The sequence below is a fragment of the Scomber scombrus genome, chromosome 2 (assembly GCF_963691925.1).
Source record: "Scomber scombrus chromosome 2, fScoSco1.1, whole genome shotgun sequence".
NCBI classification, from domain to species: Eukaryota; Metazoa; Chordata; class Actinopteri; order Scombriformes; family Scombridae; genus Scomber; species Scomber scombrus.
Genome location: NC_084971.1, coordinates 11,316,723 through 11,342,821, shown reverse-complemented (window position 1 = coordinate 11,342,821; position 26,099 = coordinate 11,316,723). Strand labels below are relative to the sequence as shown.

General features: G+C 40.0%; 2 protein-coding genes across 4 annotated transcripts; both read left to right on the top strand.

Moving 5' to 3' along the window:
* The first annotated feature begins 1,545 nt into the window (after nucleotides 1-1,545).
* Nucleotides 1,546-14,342, top strand: LOC133992579 (adhesion G protein-coupled receptor E5). Of its 3 annotated transcripts, none has more exons than XM_062431278.1 (17): nucleotides 1,546-2,766; nucleotides 6,366-6,440; nucleotides 6,947-7,090; nucleotides 7,182-7,313; nucleotides 8,568-8,708; nucleotides 8,985-9,028; nucleotides 9,162-9,272; nucleotides 9,439-9,592; nucleotides 9,719-9,841; nucleotides 9,947-10,149; nucleotides 10,256-10,420; nucleotides 11,695-11,889; nucleotides 12,183-12,400; nucleotides 12,549-12,707; nucleotides 13,403-13,571; nucleotides 13,785-13,883; nucleotides 13,992-14,342. In XM_062431278.1, the coding sequence occupies exons 1-17, from the start codon at nucleotides 2,736-2,738 to the stop codon at nucleotides 14,031-14,033; spliced, it is 2,205 nt and encodes a 734-aa protein (XP_062287262.1). In that variant the 5' UTR covers nucleotides 1,546-2,735; the 3' UTR covers nucleotides 14,034-14,342. The 3 variants fall into 3 exon arrangements, with proteins under 3 accessions (XP_062287262.1, XP_062287247.1, XP_062287254.1); XM_062431263.1 differs by having other exon boundaries at nucleotides 10,253-10,420; XM_062431270.1 differs by having other exon boundaries at nucleotides 1,547-2,766; nucleotides 9,722-9,841; nucleotides 10,253-10,420.
* A 2,862-nt stretch (nucleotides 14,343-17,204) lies between these two features.
* Nucleotides 17,205-22,319, top strand: LOC133991912 (long-chain fatty acid transport protein 1-like). The gene is made up of 14 exons (XM_062430524.1): nucleotides 17,205-17,251; nucleotides 17,336-17,513; nucleotides 17,622-17,760; nucleotides 17,876-18,131; nucleotides 18,267-18,434; nucleotides 19,049-19,118; nucleotides 19,534-19,625; nucleotides 20,136-20,245; nucleotides 20,393-20,602; nucleotides 20,706-20,832; nucleotides 21,007-21,144; nucleotides 21,649-21,813; nucleotides 21,895-22,041; nucleotides 22,128-22,319. The coding sequence occupies exons 2-14, from the start codon at nucleotides 17,344-17,346 to the stop codon at nucleotides 22,283-22,285; spliced, it is 1,950 nt and encodes a 649-aa protein (XP_062286508.1). The 5' UTR covers nucleotides 17,205-17,251; nucleotides 17,336-17,343; the 3' UTR covers nucleotides 22,286-22,319.
* Nucleotides 22,320-26,099: the final 3,780 nt, after the last annotated feature.

Genomic DNA, 26,099 nt, shown 5'->3' with positions numbered 1-26,099 from the left:
TAAGAGAGTAGGGTAGGAAGTATTATTATTATCATTGTTAAAAGAAATAACAATAATAATACTGTTTCTAAAAAGAAGGTTTTACCCATTAACCTAAAAAAGATATGTTTTTAGTCTGCTTTTAAAGGAAGACACTGTTGTAACAGACCTGAGTTCATGTGGTAAAGAATTCCGAAGAGTAGGACCATAATGCCTGAAGGCATCATGAGCTGATTTACTATTTATTCTAGGTATGGTGAGGAGACCTTTATTTGATGATCTCAAGGGTCTGTCTGGCGTGTATTCAGAGAGCATGTCAACAACGTAAGAGGGAGCTAGGCCGTTCATTGCTTTAAAAACAATAAGAAGTATTCAATCTTCAATTCTTCAATTCAATTAATTCTTTGCTTTACTGGTAGCCAGTGAAGAGAAATTAAAACAGGAGTGATGTGTTCACACCTTCTGGTTTGGCTGCAGCATTCTGAATAAGCTGGAGTTTATTAAGCGTGTGCTTTGCCAGTCCAGCAAAGAGTCCGTTACAATAGTAGTCGACTGGAAATGAATGCATGAACCAACTTTTCAGAATCAGACGGTGACAGGAAAGATCTAACTTTGTATATATAAAAAGCCATCTTAGAAATACTGGAAATGTGCTTCTGAAAGTTAAGATCAGCATCCAAGATCACACTGAAGTTGTTGACATGCTCACAGGGTTTTACTGATAGGGGAGTTACCAAAGAGCTAATCTGATGCCTCAAAGCCTTCGGACCTGCTAAAAGAAATTCCGTTTTGTCTTCATTTCGCTGCAAGATATTTTTGGCCATCCAATATTTAACTTCAGTAATGCACTGGATGAGATCATTCACTGGGTTAAGGTGGTTGGCAGAAACAGATATGTATAACTGTGTCATCAGCATAGGACTGATATGATACGTTGTATTGTTGAATGATGGACTCCATATAGAACGCTGACTACATCTGATTCAGAGTCACCAACAGCAACAGAAAAAAATCTACCAGTAAGGTAAGAAGAAAGCCAGTTAAGAACAGTGCCTCTAAGGCCTAAACAGTGTTCAAGGCGCTTAAGAAGTATTACATGGTCAACAGTATCAAAGGTGAAAAGGTCATTGTAAATCTATCAATTTAAATCCCTGGAGACATTTATTTATTTAAAATGTGGTAAAATGTCTAAATATTTTTAGTCAAATTCAGTATGTATTAAATCAAACGTGTGTGTTGTTGTTTTTTTAAGAAAACCTTTAACGCTGATGTTGTTCAATAAATTACTGGAGACACAAAAGTCACTGAATACCAAGAATGACCCAGTGGGAGATGAATTGGATAGAATACAATATCGCGTGACGCCATCAGGAGAATATTTGACCCCTTTTTCTTTCAAAACAAGTCAACTGAAGATGGAAAAAAAAAAATGTCAATCTTCATTTTCAATCATGGTGCCAACGTTAGCTGAGCTGGATATAGCTGATAAAATCTATTAGCGACAAATTCTATTTCAGACTGTCATAGACTAGAAATGAGAAGCCTGCATGTCTGTATCAAGGACCATTGTTTCAGGAATTTCATTTTTCAGTGGTTGCGTTTAATCATCATTATCACTGTACATGCTTGACATGCTTAGCACTGTAGCTTAAGTGAGGGCGACAGGGCTTAGCTAATGGTTAGTAGCAGCAGTTAAAGCTGCTGTATTTTGAGTTTTGGTCTATCTTTCCATAGTGAAGACTCACCAAAACAAAGTTTGTAGTGTTATTTAGCTTCCTTGAAGAGTTCTTTTATACGATCCTGTTTCCACTGAACCACATCATTATGGTTTCTAGAGGATTTCACTTTAACAGGGGTCACCCCATGTCTGCCTCCAGTCTGCTTTTTGCTGTCTGGGGGGTTGGGAAAACGCAGAGTGTTCGTCACTAGAATTGGATGAGGGGCTGAGCATTTAGTGGATGAAGGAGGACACGTAGGAGGAGATGGAGAGTTGTTAGTGGGGAATGGGAACGGATATAAGATTACTTACTGGCAAAACTCAAGTACAGCAGCAGCTGTTTAGAGTGAGTGTTAGTCATCGCCCTCTCTTCAGTCTCTGCCCTCCCTCCCCTTCTCTTTCTCTGCCTCTCATGAGAGTGTTGTGAATAGCTCCTGAAATAGAGCTCACTGGAGCGTAGAGTGAAATGTGGAAGACAGAGAGGGGGATTGTGCAAGCAATGTGATACGGTGCCAGTGTGAGAAATGTGTTCAAATGTGTTCACTTGGAAAGATATGGAGTGAAAGAAAAGACCAAGAAAGAGTGACGTGAGAGAGTCAAGGCCACACGGATAAGTGAGCGAGAGAAGACGAGAGATCCAGAGAGAGAAAGAGAGAGAGAGAGAGAGAGGGGTGGGGGAATTACATTGAGAGAGAGGGAGGGAGGGAGGGGCGTGCTCATATGGAGAGTCTGAATCTGAGAGAGGAAGAAGCTGGTGAAGGTTCACAGTTATTTTTTTCTGCCACATACAGAATCTCCCTCCACAAAAAGGATTTAAAAAAGGATCTTTAAAATTCTCTTTAAATATTCAGTTTTTTTTTTTTGTCTCAAACTGTCTCAAACTGTGGATTTCATGGACCTCACATTGTGATTCCCTCTGAGAAGTCTGAACAAAACTTTTTATTTCTTTAATTTTATGAGAGGAACTACATTTTTATAACAGGACATCAGCCAGATTTCATTTATAGCTCTGATCAGCTGTGTGGGAATATTGCTTGACATGGGGTCTGGGAAGGAGCTAATTATTCTTGGTAAGTCTGTCAATGAGAGCGAGAGAAAGTGTGTGTGTGTGTGTGTGTGTGTGTGTGTGTGTGTGTGTGTGTGTGTGTGGGTGGGTGGGTGTGTGTGTGTGTGTGTGTGTGTGTGTGACTGGGTGGGTGTGTTTAGGTTGATTAAAAAAAAGAAATGGAGAAGTAAAAAGTTTTGAACTGTTTTCAAGTTCTTGAGTTACTTTTTGTTTCAATTAGACACAGCTTTTTTAGGATTATGTGACAGCTAAAGAAGAATCAATTGAATTTATTTCTTTAGGCGTATTTCAGTCTCAGTTTCTGATTTCCTCAGTTTTAGGAAGCTTGTTCACAATTATGACAACTGTAGCAGTTGTCACGACATGTAAAGATGAGGCAAGAAGAGATGGCATTTGTAGAAACTTGAAAGTCTTACTCACATAGCTGTCCAGCTGTGTTTGCTGCTGTGATATGTGGGTTCAGACAGTGTAGTAACAACCACTGTCACCGGACTGATGCTGTAGCACTGATCAGGTTAGTCAGAGCAGATTATCATGGGGGAAAATAAATCCAAACACCGAAAAAGCTTTAATGAGGTGAGGTAGTTATCATGTGTCTGACAGCACATGATAACTCATTACAGGAAAAATCTATAAGTTCCCCTTCCCACCCCTTCCCACTTCTATTAAGCAAATTTAAAAAAAACTCACCACCGCTGTAAATTTGAGGCTGCAATGGGTAAACCCGTATAAAGCTTTTTGTATTTCTACTCCAGCTTGTTATACGACATACCATATGTTTACTGTATGTAAAACATACATATCATAACTAGAAGATACGTGTGTTAGTAGTTGTAATTTGTTATTGGGACCATGTGCAGTGTTAAACATAAATGTTACCATTTGATGTACTGTATAAGAATAAGCATTGCTAATTTTCATAATTTCTGCAGTCCCTTCTGTGCGTCAATATTAAAACATATAACAGCACAATAACAAACAGTACAAATCAAAAAACATGCAGGACAGATAGAATATACAAAGCTACACACAAAAGCACATCACATACAATGTAGAGTCAGTGGTTACAAAGCTGAGAAGCTTTTTAGTAGACTTTTAAATTTGGTTTTAAATGTGCCTATGTCATCAGGTAGGGCTTTCCACTGAGTTGTGGCTTTCACAGAGAATGTTGAATTAGTGTATAATCACCTGGAAATAAGAATCATTGTGTTTTCATTGCCATAGAATGACCCCTTTATATTATATCTACGTAGTGAGTGGGTCCTCTCCCATGGAGGTCGGCATGTTGCACTGCCATGTTTGCACAGTAGCCCAGAATGGACAAACCAAACACTGACTCTAGAGCGGGCCTTCCACGTTTTTTACGAGTTCCACAGCCACAGTAGGTTCTCCTACAAACTTGGAAAGGGAGAGGGTATTCAGTTGATTGCAATTTGCATCCTCATCACTAGATATCACTAAACCATACACACCAAACAGCACCTAAACAGTAAAATATTTCCCTCAGGGAAATGTTGTGTTTGCATATTTTACATTTTGTTGCAATAGTTTTGGATAGAAACAAGTAAGAAATTGGCTAATGTCTGTAAGAAGCCTACTTTGTGAATAAAGGAACAGTGCTGATAATTAAAATTATACTATCAGACATCTCATATTTAAGTTCAAAATAATTCTGCAGTTGCTGAGCAATGCCATCCAAGTTTGTAAACATATTTCTGAGGGAACAGAACTCTTTTTCTTCAGAGGAGTTCATCTTTGATTTATGACCCCATAGACAGTACAAGGGTCCAAAGATGTTTTTTTTTAGCAGAGCAGTTCCTCAGCTTGAGTTTTTGTTCATATGTTATGAGGATGTCTGATCACAAATTGTTGTTTACTAAAACATGTTTTCAACTTTACAAGTTTTCACTTCTGTATTTTCAAAAGTAAGCACAGGCAACAATTCTCCTGATTTCTACATAGGTGTTGGTTAACATGTGACTGAACAGCATTTATCAGTAACTCTTTTGCGGACTCATGTGAACAGAAAAGACACAGCACACAAAATGAAACAAGTGACTGGATAAAGAATTGACAGCATTAATTACTTCTCCTTACCTTCAGGTCCAAACATAATGGCTACATACAGCAGAAAGAGAGACAGACAGAACAGCGTTTAAAGACAAGAAACATACAGAGAAGACAATTAATTTGTCCTGGTGAATGAAAGTCAGCTGCAAGCAGAGCATAAAGTTACTCTTTGTGTATTTTGAGGCCTTATTTCTGTCCACAATTATTGAGTCATTAAGTTAGTCTCAGTCACACTGTTTCATACACGCACTGTCACTGTCGAACTCTGCCTAGTTTTTCCTGAAGTGGTGTTACTATGGGAGCTCTAGCTTCATCACAGAGTAACAGAGGGCTCATTGTGACACTGAGAGAGGGAAACACAGCAGAGGGCCCCCGGAGTATTTCACACCATGTGTGTGTGTGTGTCTGTGTGTGGGTGCGCGGTTTTCTGCCTTACCACCGACTCTTGAGTCACAAAATGTGACTGACACGTGCATGTTCTGCTGTGTCTAGCATATAGGGGGAGGAGTCATGGGTAGAAGAGAACAAAATAACACTAAACTAACAGGAACATGCATGTAATTCAAAATATGACATACAGTTAGCAACTACTAATTATGACCACAAGCCTTAAACCTTAATCATAGGTCACACACTTTGTTGATGAAAATATATTTTTGGTTTGTACTTTGTGTCACAGATGATTGTGGAAACCAAAAGTAAAACTTACGTACTAGCTTACCTACTACTTACCTACTCTCTTAGCTTAACTGAGGGTTGACTTAAACATGATCAAACATGTTGAGTATGTGCTGATGTTTGAGAGAGAAACTGACGATTACATCTGCAAGTAGTCAGGAAACCATATGGGCCACTCACAAACACACACATGGCGTCACCATCACACTAAAAGTATTTAGCTACTTTGTGTTGCGGAGAAACTATTTACAGAGTACACAGATCACTGTTTGTTCTGTGTATGGCACAGAAACAAAAATACATTTAATTTAATTTAAAAAGATTTATTTTTGTATTTTTGTTTAAAAAAAACAGAACCCACGTGACTGCAGGTATCTTTTGACATGTAAGTTAAAAGCAAAAGCAAACTGTGGGATTCCCAGAGTTGTTGTTTTTTTTCTGGATGTTTTGTTATATATTGCAATTCGATCAGAGAAAGGCACAGATGGTCAAAGGGGCAGGGGTAAAAATGAAAATGGGGCAGGGTTACAGTTATGATTAACTTTCATTTTTGCCCAAATGTTACACTTTCACCTGTGAAGCAGCTCTTGGGGCCAACCACAGATTCATTTGGACTGTTAGATGTGTTTTCTGTTCTGACATTATGGAATTATGGACTCCATAATTGTCTGGCAAAATTTTTTTTTCTTCAAAAGGTTAGATGTTGTTGCTCTGCTGTGTAGCCCCCCCACCACCACCCACTCCCTCTTCCACCTTGACCTTGAAGGAACACAACTTTTACTTTATTGTGTCATCATTGTAAAATGTTGCTTCAACTGTGAAATGAAACTAAAAGGCTTCTCTCTTTCCCCACAGGCTTAATGTGTTTGCTGTGGAAATGTTTCTCAGCATGTGACGATGGCTACAGCCGTAAGGGCAAAAATTGTGAAGGTAATAATCTTCCAAAAGTTTTGAGTTTACCACCCTTCCCTACTGTTTCACTTCTGTTCCCTAATGCTTGATTGTGACTTCTACCCAAGAGGAGAAATATCAGAAAAAAGTGTTGCTCCCATTACGCAATCCCGCTTACTGGAGTTCAGCAGCCTTTTTTGACATTCTACCTCATTTTTCCATTTTAGGCATTTAAGCACTGCACATAGCCAGAATGGATTACAATGAAAACAACAGTAGATAAGGTTAACATTTTTAGATCACCACAATTTCAAGAAACCAGCAGGAATAATTACAAGTGCATGCTAGCAGTGCTGTAACCACAGACCATCATGGTGGACAGAATTATGAGACAAAAATTAACTAAAGAGATATTGCTTTTAGTTTTTACAAGAATGTAAGAGACAGTCACAGTACATATTATGTTCTATTATCAATTGATCTGTAGGATTCATCACTATAATTGTATTATCTTTGCTTTATGTATTTTCTATCCAAATCTACAGATATAAATGAGTGTGATGATGAACCAAGACCATGTGGGAACCACTCAAAGTGCTACAACAGCCCTGGCAGTTACTACTGTCAGTGCGTACATGGGTTTGAAAACGAGAAATTTAACTTCACAGCATTTGATAAACGCTGCCAAGGTCAGTGTGTGTGTGAGTGTGAGTGTATGTGACTAGTGTCAGAGTTTCTCTCTGGCCTGAACACTTACCAGTCTTTATTTGTTCCTGTCAGACAAAAACGAGTGTACGTATAACAATAAGATCTGCGGTCAGTATGGAACATGTAAGAACCTGTTTGGGAGCTACGAGTGCACCTGCCATTCTGGTTACACTAATACCAACAATACTCACCAACCCTGCATAGGTGAGTAGTGTCTACTTTTTTTATATACACTTAGGTGTCGATTAAGTAGCTCTATACACACACACACACACACACACACACACACACACACACACACACACACACACACACACACACACACACACACACACACACACACACACACACACACACACACACACACACAAATCTGTGAAAGTTGGAAATTTAATGAGAATGCCACTCCAGTGGCCCTGGACACACAAGGATTTAAAACGGATTGACCCTGCGAGGAATGAATGAATTTGAAAGATAAATCTTGGTAATATTTGCTGTTCACCAATAGCAGTGTAATGATGGAGATCCACAGATTTAGAAAAAGGGGGAAGCTATTGTTGCTTATTGTGTTGTACCATTAAATTTTACTTAAACTCTTTTATACAAGTGAAATCACAAAAAAGTCAACAAATATAACATTGAAGTCAATCTCTTTTGAATAAAATGTGTAAAGTTGTTGTTCTGTTAGCAAACGAGCAACCTAAGTTAAGAAGCTGATGAGTTTCTAACTGACAGGCAATACGCTTGTTTAGATAGCTTAATTTTCTCTCTTCAATAACATTTTATTGAATAAAATGGCGTGCAATGGTGAAAGAGATAGACGAAGAAAACAGCAGTAGAGGGAAGCTCTGGGAGCTACTGTGACTGATTGGCACTTGTTAGTGGTTAGCTTGCCAGCTACAGTAGCCTTGCCAGTAGTCCTGATATTGCCAAGCTTCTTGACCCACCTATTCCAGGAATATCACTTTTAGATGTGTCCACAACCTAGGATAGAATAGGCCCATAGACATTTTAACTTTTCATAGCAGGAAAAGCACTAAAAATTAAGTAATAAAATGAATGATGGCTTGTTTCCATCCCTGTAAACTGTGGCAGTGAGCAGCCACGCATTATAGTAGGGTGCTGGAAATAAGTGGCTATATGCTATTTTTGCCGTTATATTTTTCGGTATCTTTTACATCATGGATCATGTGTAAAATTACTATTATTGATGTATGATTCATTCATCACTACTTCACACAATAAAGATACCCCTTTGCATGCTATTCTTGCCATCATAATTGTAGCATGGCAGTGCAATATCATAAACGCAATTCACTTTAACTCAAAAGTCAGGCTCCATTATGGGCTGGGGCAATCGCTGCAATCTTAAGATTTCAAACCATTGTCATTGAAATCATCACCTTTGTGGAAAGTCTGTCATTTCTTATGTCTCTGTTTTTTCCTGTCCTTACACAGACATAAATGAATGTGAGGAAGTCAAAAAGAGGGAAGACCTCTGTGGAAAAGAAGGGACTTGTAAGAATATTAATGGAAGTTACGTGTGCGAGTGTCCAAAAGGATACACAAACTATGGCAACGAAAGGGCTCCATGCTCACGTGAGTGTATGCATACATGGTCTCATTTCATTGCCATTACTTTCTGACTTCCAAATTAAATATGCATCTCATGGCTTTGATGTCCTAATTTTCATCATATGTACACAGAAGTGTTTGTTCACTGAATCTTGCACTTTTTGCTTTTTTTTTTTTTTTTAGCCGCAGTTTCTTCTTTGCACTCCTTTGCTCAAGATGCACAATGCAGTGTCAAACTGTCACTTATGTGGTTAGTGTGTTGCATACTGATTATCTGATGCGTCACTTTTTTCCATTTAGAGCTCGACTGTAAAGACTTTCAAGTTGATAGCGGGTCCGCACAGGTAAAATGCAACAACAACTTTTAAGCAGGGGCAATTCCCTTTTTTACACACTGCAGCATATGTATATGTGAACCTTAGTTAACTGAATGGTATCATTATTCTCTCTCTCACTGTCTCTGCATCTGTCTCTTAGTCTCTTGAAGGTCTGGCAGACATTTTAACCATGATGAGAAGCAGCTGTTTGGCTCTGTCAGACCCACATGCTGCTGTTGAAGGGAAGACTAATGGAGTCGCACTACTGGAGGTTAGAATAGGAGATACAAAATACAAATACACACACACACACACACACACACACACACACACACACACACACACACACACACACACACACACACACACACACACACACACACACAAACACACAGTATTGTCATATTCACCCCTTCTGTGTCCTGCAACATGGACAGAAACTTCTCACAGCCACCGATGCCATCCTGCCCCCTGGTCACCTGATCCACAGTGAAGACGTGGGTGGTTTGCTCCAAGTGGTGGAGGACTCCATTAGGCTCATTGGTCCGCAGCTCAAAGAAAACATTACCAAGATGGAGACCTCTGAGACAGGTAACAGGCCAGTTCCCTGGATGATAATATATTCTATAGTTTAATAAATGAAAATAGGACATATTTTGGAACTAACGCTATCTGTACAGTGGGAGATTACCATATGAAATGGGTTATTTGTTTAAGTAGAAGCAGCGATTGCAATACAGAAGGGAAAGACTCCACCCACTGGACCAATCCATCTGACCAATGAAAATGCTAGGCTCGACACTGACTGGGCAACAGCAGCTGGGACAGGAACATATCCTGGTAAACTCGTCCTCCCTTTTCTTCTGACAAATAAGTAATGTATATCAATTAATATATCAAAAAACATATCTCTAATAACCACAATATTTCTTATTATATTTATAGGCTTTGCTCTGGCTGCACTGTTGACCTACAAGAACCTTGAGCAATCTGTTAATAATTCCTTTGAAGAGCTCAAAGGACTTGAAAAAGAAGGCGTCAATTCCACCTACATCAAGATCAACTCTAAAGTAGTGTCTGTTGTGGTCTCCAACCCGTCCACTGAGAGCCTGAGCCACCCTGTCATCATCACACTCACAAATTTGAACGTAATCAGTCATTTCAGTGTTGTATCAATTTGAACATTGTATGGAATATAAGAATGGAATATAAAGAGATTAAGATCGTAATGGTTTTGTTTTGCTATATAAGAAGACAGCAGAGCCTTTTGAGGCGAAGTACATCTGTGCATACTGGAAAGACACGGGGGTCTGGTCCAGAGATGGATGCAGTCAACTGGGCTCCAATGACACACACACGGTGTGTGAATGTAAACATCTGAGCAGCTTCGCTGTGCTTATGGCCCTCTATCCAATGGAGGTAAGAAACAGACACACATATTACGAAAACCTAAATGAATTGTCCATTTCTCCATGATATTTAGTGTTGGAATTTTACACCCCACTAAGAAAAGTCTTGACTTCCAAAGAAAACATTGTAACAAGTAAAAAGGTTCCACCCTTTTGCAGATTCTCACATGCTTTAAAGATGTATTAATTAATAACATATTAATCGTAGCTCAAGTGACTGTGTGCAATGTAAAATGTTTCATTCATAATGATGAACCCACAGAAAATCATCCCCTCAGGTCTACAAAGAGTTTTGGCTGTTTTTAGCAAAAACAAAAAGAAAAAAAAGAAAAACTGATTGTACACCACCTTCCCGACAATAAATGGCATAAAAGATAGCAACTAGCCTTTGATCACAGTGGAGCATTTAGCAGATATAAAGTAAGAGTAAGAGTAAGTATTCCCTTAGGAGTTGGAGTAGACCCACACACAACTAAAAGGAGACTGAAAATCAGAAAGTCGCAAAAAACAACATGTTATTGTTTAATAAGAAAACACTGGGGCACAATGGTTGCAGCCTTGGAACAAAATTCCATGCTATTTGATAATTGACACAGAGGTGAGGAGTGCCACACCCACACACTAAAGACAAGACAGAAAAACAATAACACACTTTTAATCTTTGAGTTACATGAAATTAAGCACAAAAGAACAGCCATTATCATGATTTAGAGGAAGTATGACAACTTTAGTCCTTACATGTTGCCGAAGGGTTCAACTGAGTTAAGAGTTGGAACCCAATATGCCTTTTCGATTTAACTATATCACCATCTCTAAGTGAGGTGAAATTTTTTTCTATTCCCAAAAACGTAATGTGACCTTTACATGCCATAGCATAACGTAATCATTTAGCAGATTGTGTTCAGATCTTCACAGGTCTTTCCGTTTGTCAAATATACACCAAACCACAAGGATATTTCAGTATGTTGACCACATGTGTGCGACTGCAGTTTATGTGTGTATTATTACCAGTATACGAAAGTCTGAACATAATGCAATGTGGCCACAGCGCAGCGGTAAAAGCCTGTGGTCTGATGTAGTAATTTTAATGTTAATGTTGCTCTGCAGATGTGTAAATAAGCTATTGTTTGCCAGCTGCTCTGCTATAAAAACTTAATACTGTCATATGTCAATGTTATGTTTACAACTTATTACTGATTGGACAAAAAAATCTCCTTTTCCAAGAAAACAGTGCACACATTCTGGTGTAACTGACTTCGAACCTTCTTTCGTCTTCTCTTCTAGCACCCCTTTGAGCTCGTACTGATTACAAAGCTAGGGCTGACCATCTCCCTGCTGTGTCTGGTACTGTGCATCCTGACATTTAAGTTCTGCCGCTCCATACAAGGGACACGCACCACCATCCACCTGCACCTCTGCATCTGCCTCTTCGTGGCTGACATCGTCTTTCTGGCTGGCATTTCACAAACTAAACCTGTGGTATGTTTGTCCAAGCAAACAGTCTCTTCCGAATGTTGATGGTTTGCTTAAAAAGACAGCAGTTTGATTAAGATATGTCTGTTGTTCATCCACAAACCTTAAAGAAGCACTATACCAAATTGCTATTATACCTGTGTAATAATCCTATTGAGGTCACTATCATCAGAATATGATATTTACATGGGAACATCTTATTTGAAGTTTACTGCAGTCCATGAAAAGACAGCAAGGACATGTTATAACTCTGCTTCCCTGGAAATGTACTTTCTTCACATGTTTATGTTGCTTTTCAGGGTGGCTGCCGCTTTGTGGCAGCAATGCTCCATCTCTTCTTCCTGGGAGCGTTTACATGGATGCTGCTGGAAGGGGTGCAGCTGTACCGCATGGTGGTCCTTGTGTTCAATGCCACCATTCGGCCCCTATACTTATTCATCGCAGGTTATGGGACACCCCTTGTCATCGTCATCATATCCGCCATCATTAGACCCAAGAGTTACGGCAATGAGAAATAGTGAGTGGGTGAAGAAAGGATAAAATGTTTTGCATTTGCTTATGTGATTGCACATCAAGGATTACAGAGAAATGCTGTTTTCTACCTGATCTACCGACCTATGATCAACCGCTTTTTCATGCACGGGTTTCCTTCCTCCTAACTCTAGCTGCTGGCTGTCGCTGGAGGATGGCTTAATCTGGAGTTTCTTCGGCCCTGTGTGCTTCATCATCTTCGCCAACGTCTTCTTTTTCATCATCACCGTCTGGAAGCTTGCCCAGAAGTTCACCAGCCTCAACCCAGACCTCTGCGAACTTAACAAAATTAAGTCAGTCCGTGTGCCTGCTTGTGTGCGTGTGTGCATGTGTGTAACTTTGGCTGTTGTAATGTATGGAGTAATGTCACCTACATCCATTGCACTGCGCAACCAAAGTCAGACGTAAGTTAAAACGTATGTGGGTCAAATAGGGCAACTTTGGGAACTAAGAAATGCACAAACGGAAAGAATGTCTGAGTTTTGTGCGGGAAAAAATGTAGAGAATGTTTTCATAGTACTGACTCTCTAATTGGGTGCTTCTGAGGGGCTTTTCCCCCAACCCCCTCTATCTGAAGTATGGTCATTTTTTACTCCACTCATATAATTTACAGCACTGCATGTGTCAGGCTATAAATCACATCTGAGCTTTAACGTGGGAAAAAATCATCCTTGGATGCACTGATTCATCAATCAGTGATGTTCCATTTATCCCAGGGAATTGGACGTGTGAATTCAGTTTACCAAATGCAAGTGAGCATGAAGAAAGCCTTTAGCTTTTATATCTCCACCAGCTTTCAACAGACAGTAAACGGAAGAGAAAATAGCTTGAGCACCCATCTGCTTTCTTTTCCTTTTGACTCCTCAGGGGTTTTCCAGATAATGCTCTATACTGAGTCATCCATTTGTTAGTGGTCATGCCAACCTTTATTTTTCTCTGTATCTGTTGCCTTTTCTTTGATCCTCCCCCTCCCTCTCTTCTTCTGCAGAGCTTTTACAGTGACAGCTATTGCCCAGATGTGTATACTGGGTCTGATGTGGGTATTTGGGGCCTTCTTGTTTCAAGAGGGTACAATAGTGGCGGCATACATCTTTACTATCCTCAACAGCCTGCAAGGAGCGCTGATTTTCGTCATGCACTGCCTGCTGTCTAAACAGGTATTGAACAGTAGCTGCCTGTGTGTGTGTGTGTGTGTGTGTGTGTGTGTGTGTGTGTGTGTGTGTGTGTGTGTGTGTGTGTGTGTGTGTGTGTTTGTGTGTGTGCGTGTGAGGATAAATGAAAAGAAAATGTGAGACAAAGATGAAGGATTGCATTGACATGAGTCTTTACCGGCTGTTAATTTTTCCCTGATGTTCTGCTGCCCTCTGCAGGTTAGAGAGGAGTACGCCTATTTCCTCTCCTGTATCTGCACACCAAAGAAGAAATACGCAGACTTGAGCAGTACCAATCCCTCCAGTAGTCAGTCACAAGTAAGAACACAGTGATCTCCCCTCCCACTGTCTCAGCCACAGAAACTCTCTCTCTCTTACATACAATGTCTTACCCAATTTCTTACCGCATGTTTTCTGTTCATTTAGGGTTCTCAGAGTGGGCAGCACACCGGGGAATCCCAAATATGAAGAGCTCTATCTCCTATTCTTCTCCAAAGACAGCCTATCATTCCTTTAGCAAATCAAGCGCTGACATTAAAGGTCAGAATAGGTTGAAATAAAAGTCCAGTCATTATTAATTTACCTTTATGAATTAAACTTGTTAAAGGTACAACAGAAACTTAATTATCCAGAACAAAAAACCTAAATTATCTTTATTCTCATATGTTTTCTCTTTTTGAGAGTTTTACCTCCCCAGACCTCAATTTGAGAAGAAATCACCACTCTTGGTTTGATCTGCTCAACTCTCATTGACATTTGCAGCCTGTAATGGGGGGGGGGGGGTGTAAGTAGGTATCGCTCAGCTTTAAAGGGTCACAGGCCTTTCTCATCGTATCAAAGTTAATGAGACCACAAATACATTATTGGAACTCAAAGACAAAGTGTGACAACATGAGCAGCAGCATCTGACAATCAATTGCATGATGGGTGAGAAAGTTTCACATTTACCTCATTATTTTGCTTATTTTCTACACTGGTAATGTTTTTCAGTGAAGTTGTATTGATAATGACTGAACTTTCATTTTGATGGTGTATAAATCCTGTAAATGTGTAATTATTTCTACAGTAGGTAAAAAGTAGCCAGCAGTTAAAAGCGTTCATGCAAAAACTCTGTAAGTGAAAGTAAAGATATTTCAGTAGCATGTCAGCACATGCAGAACATATCATAATCATAATATATGTTGCTGTATTGTCTTTGGATTCGTTAAAAGACATATAGACTATTTATTTCAAAGAGCAGACTATAAAGCCCACATTAGGTAGGCTACATGAACATATATATACACACATATATGTATATGTATATATTCAGTGATTCAGTGACTCTCTTTATGTTTCAAGCAACAGCAAAGAGTTTGTGCTGTATTTTATATGAATGCTTCATGTTAAAATAAGTGTATAAGGATGTGCTTTTGTGGCGTTTATTGCAAATAGAAAATATTTGTTTCTGTGTACTGTTTTTAACAGTATGTTATGGCAAAGAAACAACAGACTGATAATGCAAATTACACATGAAGTGCCTCTGAGGCTTTCTTAATGTTCCAGCAAATCCCATGTGGGCTCCTGCAAGGATTTTACATCTGTTGTTTCTTTATATGAAACAAAATGAGTGTTTTTAAAAAAAATCACTTATGGCTATTTTTTGAAGAATCTATTATGGTTTAAAATTGAGCTGTGCCTTTTTCACTGGCGTATATTACATTTTTTTTTTTTTTTAAATCTGGGCCAAAAGGATTGCTTGGGAGATACACAAAAACAGACCCGCCCTTCTGATAAGCCTGCAGCTTCCTGCAATCAAATTGTGTTTGTGGAATAAAATTCCTTTTTGTAATTATGTTCTTATTATAGATAGCCTCCACACATTAAGCTTTCCCATCCCTGTGATGCTTTGAAAACTTTGGCCTTTATGATGAGGCCTAATGGGAGTTAAACAACCGGGAGTTGTTTTATTTTGTTGCACTTTTCTATGTAAAAAAAAAAAAGCTTGAGCACAATTTTTGATATGGTGCATGGAATAATCAAATAGACTTGAGAATCAGCCTTACTTAAGAACCTGAGCTGTTTAAGTGTTGTAATAAAGCCATCAATTATATATTTTTATATTTTATAATAATAAAATAAAAGACAGAGATCGCCAGAGATATCAGTCTTTTTATGTGAATGGCTTTGTCCCATACTTTTTGTTTATATTTAAATTTCTCCCTGATCATGTGAGATCCTGTTTAAGGCCATGCATGTGTTGCTCTAAACAACTAAACTGTTTCATTCCAAGTGTGGCTGAACCTTTTTGTTACCACTGATGCCTTTTATTCATGAATTGCTAAATATATTTTTACTTTTTGTGAAAAAACTACATGCGTTATGCAGCATCTTGTGAATGTAAGAATATTATCATTAGAATATACTATAGGTGTCTGAAGGTATATGAAAATATTTTTCTACTTTGTTTTGTTGTATGGTGTTCGGTACTGTTGTCTTCAAAGAATATGTACCACAAATGTTATTAAAGCTTCAACTTCATATTAAGAATTTGTAAAGTGTTTATCTGTATATGCCTCCAGCAGCGGACTAGCTGTCTGTAGTTGATTAGTGTACCTATTGTATCGAAACCATAAGACAGATAGATCAGTCAATCAAATACAATGAGCTTGTAAAAGATGATTCATAGCCACGGGTCAAAATGTGTTTTTCTTCTTGTTCCTTCAGTTGGGTGTTTGAGTTTCACCGTGCAGAATGATGTATGTGCAGAGTTTGACAATAGCAGCTGTTTTCACATTTATCTGCTGAAAGCAGAATGTTTGTCAGTGTTTACTAAATCTGATTTTAATGAGATTAATCTCAATAATTTTGAAAAAAACAGTATTCAAATCAGACAAGTGTTATATGGAAACTTGAAGTTTCCAGTGTGCAAACACAGTGAAGTAGGACACATTAGTATCTAACAGTCAAACTTTTAAAAGGAGAAATATTTGCATAATTACAGATTTTGGATTTTTAATTAGGGGGAAGGAGAAATGTCTGAAGGAGAGGCTTTAAACTACCTAATACATTAAATGGTTAACATTTGCTTCAATCATCACTTTTTATAACAGGAGCTATTATATTATCCATTATTAATATTAGGCTACTTTTACTTTGGATGCATTTAGCTAATAATTACCACTTTTCCATTTTACATATTTTATAAATAGCCAAAACTACTAATAAGAAGAGAGAATCTTTTGGGTTTGACCCAAAAGATGACCCTATAAAGCAACAACTGATACAGCTATAGATTACAACGTTGCCCTCTACTTCTTGTCTAAAATGATCATTATTTGGACTTTTTCTCATTGTACTTTCGCTAGATGAAATACTTCACAACATTCATATTTTGCATTCTGAATGTTGTTCGTGAAACAAACAATCCAATTTTCCCATCAAATCAGGCATTTATAATTGAGTAAATTACACTTTACACGGCATTATTTTCCTCGCGGGGTAATGACTCAGAGTGTGAGCGGAGTGACGCAGGAGTTAATGTTGGAACCTGCGCAGCTCTCAGTTCAGCTCTCAGGCATTTCCACTCTGACTGCCGCCCCGCAAGCTTCTGACAGCTTGTCCGTGGCACTGTTACTCCACTGAAAAGTTAACTTCAGTGTTATTTCTCTGGACGTGTGGTGCAGTGCTTCAGAGGACATCTTCAGGTAAGCCTCCTCTCAGCAAATTACGAGGCTCTGTATGTTTTTTGTGTTGTTTTGTGTGTGAGGTGATAGTTTGTACCCCCGCAGGTGAAATTATGGGTGTGATGAGTGGTATCATAGCGTGCCTCAGTGTGTTTGGGGCTGCCAGGTGGCTCTCCCTCACCTGGCTCTGCAGCCTGTTGGCGGGGCTCGGTCTCTGCATGGCTTGGAAGGGTTCTTGGAAGTTCATCCACGTAGCTCTACATACCATCATAAGGGACCTAATGTAAGCTGTTTGTGTGAAATGTATGCTTGTGTAGTTCTCCAGCTGTCATATTTGACATTCCAGTCCAATTTTAAAAATTCCTCTCACTCTTCTTCTCTGCCATAAAAGGTGTCTGGTTGTTATTCTGCGAGTGAGGTTTTCCATGTGGCAAAACATGCGTAACAGAAGCACCATCCCTGCTCTGTTTGCCCAGATGGTGACACTGCATCCGGAGAAACCTGCCTTGATCTATGAGGCCACAGGAGAGGTGAAGGCACATCAGAGATTACAAATAAGCTATTTAGCTTCATTAACAGCAGCACTTTTATTGAGATGTAAACAGAATCAGAGAATCTGTTTGTTATATCTGTTTGTTATTCCAGGTCTGGAGCTTCAGGGAGCTGCAGGAGCAATGTCATCGTGTGGCTCACTGGGCACTGGCTCAAGGCTGGGCAGAGGGAGATGTTGTGGCTTTGTACTTGGAGAGCCGGCCTATAGTGGTGGTTCTTTGGTTAGGTCTGGCTATGGTTGGTGTAGAGGCCGCACTCATCAATCACAACCTGCGACTGCATTCACTGCAGCACTGTGTTAGTGTGTCCTGTGCAAGGGCAATGGTGTTTGGGACGGAGCTGACTGAAGGTAAGAGCAGATCGCAGAATAAGAAGTGAGTCGTGGAGAAACTGACTTATAGAAAGCTATATAGACTGCACCATACACTTTAGTGCTGTGTTCTCGCTCAACATTTCTACATTCTGATTTCTGATCATCTTTCAGCTGTGTTGGAGGTGAGCAGCTCTTTGCAGCCTGACATGGTTTTGTTTAGAAGTGGTCAGCAGGAGAATGAGGAGAAGCTCCATAACCTCCGAGCTCAGAGCCTGGACACCCTGCTGGCCTCCTCGCCCAAACACCCACCCAACTACACACTCAGGAAGATATTCAATGGTGGGCCTCTTCAGTGTGTGTGTGTGCATTAGGTGTTATATGTGTTAAGGGTATGAATGGGTTGCCATATCATGCCCCTTATGCTACATAATACAGCGTTTTGATTGCAACACTTTCTTTTTCAAAGCAAGTCTTTGCCTGCCAGAGTATACTGCCGGTTGCCAGATTTCACCCTCTATTACGTGATTCAGTTTACTCACTGCATGGGCAAACACACCACTGTTAAACAAATCATTAGCTCACTTCAAAGAAATACTGCATGTCATTTGACATTTAAATGCATTGTGAAAAATACTGAAACAAAATCTATGTAATACATCTATGTGAAATATTTTTGTATTCATTTTCCTATTAATAATGATCTTATATGTATTTGTTTCACTTTATCACACAACATTCCCTGAGTCAATGCTTTTCAAGTCTTTGCTTGCACACCCTGTCAGTCAAGGGATATGGAAGTAAAGACAGAAACATGTCAGGGAATGATGGGGGAAGTCAGGTTGCATACCATATATGCAGAACATGACAAATGAACAAAAGGCATATCCTGAAACCCCCCCGGACACTGACACCTAACTTTTGTCATCCTCTCTTCTCTCAATCTCTCCATGCAGACAGACTTTTCTACATCTACACTTCGGGTACGACAGGAATGCCAAAGGCAGCTGTGGTTGTGCACAGTCGGTGAGTTTATATGTGATCTCAATTGAACCGATCTCACAACGTTACATTTATGGAGGAAAGGTCAAGGTATTAAAACAAAACTTCTTCTTCCACCACTGCACTTTATACAATACAGTCCACATTTTGCAGTGTAATTTTATGAATCAGGTAGCAATAAGATTCTAACATGTAGGTGCAGTGGAAGAAAACAAGACGATTGGGAAATAAGGGAGTAATATTTGGGGATGGAAAGGAAAGGACAAATAAATTATTCTCTTAGTATTTTTGTAAATATTTTGGGTACTGTGTAACAAAAAATTAAGATTTGGATTACTGAACTTGAGTGTTTCAGTTAAAACCAGGACCACAAGTGTCTACGAATGAGCTGAGGACTGTTGATGATGGAGCTCACTCTGTATTTTCTGTCTGTCTTCAGGTATTACCGCATTGCTGCTTTTGGTTATCACTCTTTTGGCTTGCAACATAATGACGTCATCTACAACTGCCTTCCCCTTTATCACTCTGCAGGTAGGCGACAAACAACCCTGTACATGTACCTGCCTGTCTAACAGATCATTTTGTTGTACATTAAACAAGCAGTTGATTCCACTCAACACTTATTTATATTGTTTTGTTTTATCATATAAGATGATCATCTAAAAAGAAACAAAATGTGCTTATTTACCATCACCAAGTTCTACATCAGTATCCCTCTTTCCCTCATTCCAACACTATTTAAAACCGTGGGAATATTATGGGATTGCTATGTTCTTTTATTTATTATTGCAATATAACACTATAATTTCCTAATACGATTATAATGCCCATAATTACTGAATAACATGATAGCAACAGTAACAATCAGAGCATGTCAAATTGTTGTTGCCATTATGTAAGTCACACCCATCAGCATTAATACATCATTAAAGGTGCACTACCTTGCAAGTATCATTGTGTTTTTCATTGCATGTGTGTATATACATTATACTGTACAGTATATGTGTGTGTGTGTGTCTGCGTGCCTGTTGTTTTTTACAGGTGCTGTCATGGGTGTAGGCCAGTGCTTGCTCTTTGGTTTGACTGTTGTCGTCAGGAAGAAGTTCTCAGCCAGTCGCTTCTGGGATGACTGTGTCAAACACAACTGCACTGTGAGTCCACACTGCGATCATGTGCAGTAACAGTGATCAGTGTCCAACCAGTGAACCAATGATACTGACTTACTGATTGATTAGTAGTACAAGCTAGTTCTGACTTTGTTTCTCTATTTGTATCGCTCATTGCATGTGTGTGTCCAGGTAATCCAGTACATAGGAGAGATCTGTCGTTACCTGTTGGCCCAACCAAAATGCCCATCTGAGTCAGATCACCAGGTACGTGTTGCTATTGGTAATGGCCTCCGTCCATCTGTGTGGGAAGAGTTTGTCCACAGATTCCGAATCCAACAAGTTGGGGAATTTTATGGTGCCACAGAGTGCAACTGCAGCCTGATCAACATAGATGGAAAGGTGTGTTTTTGAACGTGTATTTTTAATGACTTCAAGGTAGACTGAAGGATTTCCAAAACTTTGTCCTGTCTCGTGAACATGTTTTATATTCTTACATGTCCAGGTGGGGGCATGTGGCTTCAACAGCCGCATCCTGCCCAGCTTTTACCCCATCAGACTGGTTAGGGTGCAGGAGGAGAATGGAGAGCTGTTCAGGGACTCACAGGGACTCTGTGTGCCCTGTTTGCCTGGTAACAACACAAACACACACACACGGGCACACACACACACACACACACACACACACACACACACACACACACACACACACACACAGACAGACATACACATGCAAACACATAAAAAGAAAAGACTGCATAGAAATATGTTTGTATCACGGTCTTCCTGTCTCCCTCTGTCCGCAGGTGAGCCAGGAATGTTAGTGGGGCGCATCAACCACACCGATCCACTCAGGAGATTTGATGGCTACATTGATAAGGATTCCACCAATCAGAAAATAGCTCACAATATCTTCAAGATGGAAGACTCTGCTTATATTTCAGGCACGTTTTATTTTGTCTATTTAAAGTACTGTCAGAACAGTAACAACTGGCTGTCTGCTTTCCTATTCCTCTGTGTTCAAACACAGGTACAGCTACAGGAAAATATAAGACAGCTAGACTGGAGACTTTTAATGCCCATTGGTACAGTATAAATGTGAGTGATTCACTGTCTGTGATAACAAACTGATGTTATGCCAGCTTCTAATGAGTGGGAAGAAAACAGTAAATGATGACGAATAGAGAAGATACACTTCACTTAACCTTTAAAAAGGAGAGAGGAGATGAGAAATGTTTTATTAAAGACTTTTTGTATGGATTTATCAGATACAGACAGCACACCTGAATCACCATCATATTATATCAAATGGTGACTCATCATTAGTACAGACTTTTCCATCTTCTTTGTCTTTGCTCTATAATCCCCTCCAGGGGTGATGGTGATGATGATTATTTATGTCTTTGTCTTTCTCCCGCTCCATCTGTCTTTTTCTCTCTGTCTCTTAGGTGACATGATGGTGATGGATGAATATGGCTACATGTATTTCAGGGACCGCAGCGGCGACACATTTCGTTGGCGAGGGGAGAACGTTTCCACCACAGAGGTGGAAGGAGTCATCAGCGGATTGCTTGGACACGCTGACGTAGCTGTCTATGGAGTTTCCGTACCAGGTAAAGAAGCGGTTAAAGTATGTACTGCATCACTCAGTCTCCTGTTCACTACCTGACATATGTGTGTCGGTCTTTGTGCAGGTGCTGAAGGGAAGGCCGGTATGGCAGCAATAGGTCATGCAGCAGGCCAGTTCGACCTCGATGTGTTCTTGATTGCTTTACAGAAAGCGCTGCCCTCCTATGCACGTCCCATCTTCCTTCGTCTCATGCCATCTGTTGACACTACAGGTGAGATAAAAACGCAAGGGCATGCAAACAGACACACACTTAAAAAAAATGTCACAAGTAAACTTATTTTCCTATCTTGTCCCCAGGCACCTTCAAAATTCAGAAGACACGGCTACGAAAGGAAGGATACAAGCCACAAGACTCCAGTGAAAAGATGTATTTTCTGAACAACCGTGCTGGGCGTTACGAGGCTGTTACTGATGAACTATATAATGCCATCATGGAGGAGAGAATGCATCTATGAGACAAAAGTCTGAGGAAGATATACAGATGGTTGGTGATGGTGGAGTCTGAAATGTGTGTGTGTGTGTGTGTGTGTGTGTGTGTGTGTGTGTGTGTGTGTGTGTGTGTGTGTGTGTGTGAGATGTAGTAGCAAATTCGAATGCATGTGGAAATATGATTGTGTTGCTGTTTTTGCTATTAAACTTTTATAACTATATCAAATTTAATTGATTTTTTTTTACATTTCTGACACTGCACAGTATCATACTGTGTTTAACATAAATATTTTATTAAGAATGCTTAAACCTGGAACAACTAATGGCTTAAGAAGAGAGGACGACCTGAAGAGTTGAACATAAATCATCTAAAAAAACAGGATGCATGAAGTTAAATCTCACCATTAAATTTCAAGTAAATTTATTAGCCTCTGTTGCTAAGATATATTGTGTGTACAGATAAACATGCAGCAACATATATATATATTTTCATCACACTCCATTCAATAATAATAATAATTAAAACTGCAAGCAGTGTCGAAGGGCCCTCGCACCCCCCCGGTTTCCCCCCGACTGTAACGCCGTACGTGCACGTCGGTGCGTGCGGCAGTCGCAGGGCTGTCAAAACTGGCATGTAGATGTCTTTGCTCCTGTGCCTTTAATTGAACATTGTGTGCAGCGGTTAATGTCTCCACTAGATGGCAGTCTAAGACCACAAATGAGTCTGGGTGACTTCTCAGCACAAAGGAATGTGGGTGAAGGGCCAAAAAAGCGTCAAGATTGAGCATTTTTGCCTGGATGGCCGACTTCCTGTTGGACTTAGGCTATGGGTTCAAGAGGCTTTTTAGTGCGTCTGGACATGATACATGTGTTCACCGAATTTCGTTTGTCTACATCAATCTGAGTGGAGGGGCTTGATTTTTTAAATTTTCTAGGGGGCGCTATTAATCAATTTTTGCGTCGGCCATTTCCGCGCTCCTTAAAATATCAAAGTTTTCTCCGGATCGGACATGATTGCAAGTTTTGGTGAGTTTTGGGGCATGTTTAGGCTGTCAAAAAGGCGTACAAATATAATAATAATAAAAATCATCCAGATTGAACATTTTTGCCTGGATGGCCGACTTCCTGTTGGACTTAGGGTATGGGTCCAAGAGGCTTTTTTGTGCGTCTGGACATAATACATAGGCCTTGTCGATTTCATTTTTCTATGTCAATGTGGAAGGCGGGGCTTAAACTTTGAAATCTTCCAGGGGGCGCTGTGGAGTCATCTTCTCACTTAAAAATCCCAAACTTTGTCAGTAGTCAATATGTGTGACTGTTGACGTATGTGTACAATTTGGTGAGTGTAGGAGTTTGTGAAAATGTACAAAATGGATAAAGGCATTAGGGGGCGCTATTGAGCTGTTGTGCCACGCCCAGAGGCAGTTATGGTCTCAAATTAAAGTGCGCCTGAGTGTGAACCTATGTGGGCAATTTGGTGATTCTGTGAAGATGGGAAAGTCCTCTAAACGCAGAGGGAAAAACGGAAAATTGACGCAGGAAATGCACAATAACTCACTTCCTGTTAGAGCGAAAAATTTGAAAAAATTAATTTGAGGGTTTACCCATGAGTGCTATGAGACCTGTAAATTTCACGAAGATCAGACAAAGTTTGTGGTCACATGACCTGCTGTTAGGGGGCGCTATGGAGACCCCTTGCCACATCCACCCCCAATGATGTTGAAATTGAAACGGTTTCAACAGCTGTGACATTTTACGCAGTGCATGTATTAACATCCGACAATGTATGGAGGAGTTATAAGGAGTTGTTTGTTTATACAAACAAACGACTGCCACGCCCACCTGGTATAACGTAGGATAAATCTGTCATCAAGTTTACATCATCAAGGTCTGAGGATGATACAATGCCAATCTGAAGTCTGTGGAGTCAAAACTGCAGGAGGAGTTCGTTAAAGTGCAAGGCCTGGAAATGGGGAAAATGGCGGAAAAAATGCACCTGTGATCCAAGATGGCCGACTTCCTGTTGGACTTAGGGTATGGGTCCAAGAGGCTTTTTTGTGCGTCTGGTCATGATATATATGAATCCTAAATTTCGTTCATGTACGTGCATGTAGAAGGCGGGGCTTCATTTTTTAATGTTCTAGGGGGCGCTGTAGAGTCATTTTGCCACTTAAAAGGTTGCGGTTATACCAAAAAATAATATTTGTGAGTCTTGATGAGTGTGTCCAATTTGGTGAGTTTTAGAGCTTGTCAGTACATGCTAAGTGGGAAAAGGCATTAGGGGGCGCTACTGAGCTGTTGGGGCAAAATATTGGGCAAATGTGATATCAGATGAAAGAGCTCATGATTTGAAACCTACGTGGCAGGTTTCATGATTCTGTGAACATCATAAAGTCCTCAAAGCGTTGTTCGAAAAATGAAAATCGGTGCACGCCACGCCGCGTGGGCGACTTCCTGTTTGGTAAAAAAATTCCACAAAATTAATTTCCCAATGATCCGATGAGAGCTGTAACATATTTAAATTTCATGCCGATCCCAGAGGATTTGTGGTCACATGACCCGACGTTAGGGGGCGCTAGCGAGTCCCCTTACCACGCTTGCGTCCAATCACATTAAATTAAATAAATTTTCACCAACTGCGACGTGTGTGCAGAATTTCATGAGTTTTCATTTATGTTCAAGCCGCCAAAAATGCGATTCTTGACACGGCATAAGAACGTGAAAAATAATGAATAATTAAAACTGCAAGCAGTGTCGAAGGGCCCTCGCACCCCCCCGTTTACCCCCCCAATTGTAACGCCGTACGTGCACGTCGTTGCGTGCGGCGGTCGCAGGGCTGTCAAAACTGGCATGTAGATGTCTTTGCTCCTGTGCCTTTAATTGAACATTGTGTGCAGCTGTTAATGTCTCCACTAGATGGCAGTCTAAGACCACAAATGAGTCTGAGTGACTTCTAAGAAATAAGGAATTTGGGTGAAGGGTCAAAATATCATTAAGATTGAGCATTTTTGCCTAGATGGCCGACTTCCTGTTGGACTTAGGCTATGGCTCCAAGAGGCTTTTTTGTGCGTCTTTACACGATACATGTGTTTCCCGAATTTGGTTTGTTTACGTCAATCTGAGTGGAGGGGCTTGATTTTTTAAATTTTCTAGGGGGCGCTATTAATCAATTTTTGCGTTGGCCATTTCCGCGCTCCTTAAAATATCAAAGTGTTCTCCGGATCGGACATGATTGCAAGTTTTGGTGAGTTTTGGGGCATGTTTAGGCTGTCAAAAAGGCGTACAACTATAATAATAATAAAAATTATCCAGATTGAAAATTTTAGCCTGGATGGCCGACTTCCTGTTGGACTTAGGGTATGGGTCCAAGAGGCTTTTTTGTGCGTCTGGACATAATACATAGACCTTGTCGATTTCATTTCTCTATGTCAATGTGGAAGGCGGGGCTTAAACTTTGAAATCTTCCAGGGGGCGCTGTAGAGTCATCTTCTCACTTAAAAATCCCAAACTTTGTCAGTAGTCAATCTGTGTCAATGTTGACGTATGTGTTCAATTTGGTGAGTGTAGGAGTTTGTGAAAATGTACAAAATGGATAAAGGCATTAGGGGGCGCTATTGAGCTGTTGTGCCACGCCCAGGGGCACTTATGGTCTCAAATTAAAGTGCTCCTGAGTGTGAACCTATGTGGGCAATTTGGTGATTCTGTGAAGACGGGAAAGTCCTCTAAACGCAGAGGGAAAAACGGAAAATTGACGCAGGAAATGCACAATAACTCACTTCCTGTTAGAGCGAAAAATTTGAAAAAAATAATTTGAGGGTTTACCCATGAGTGCTATGAGTC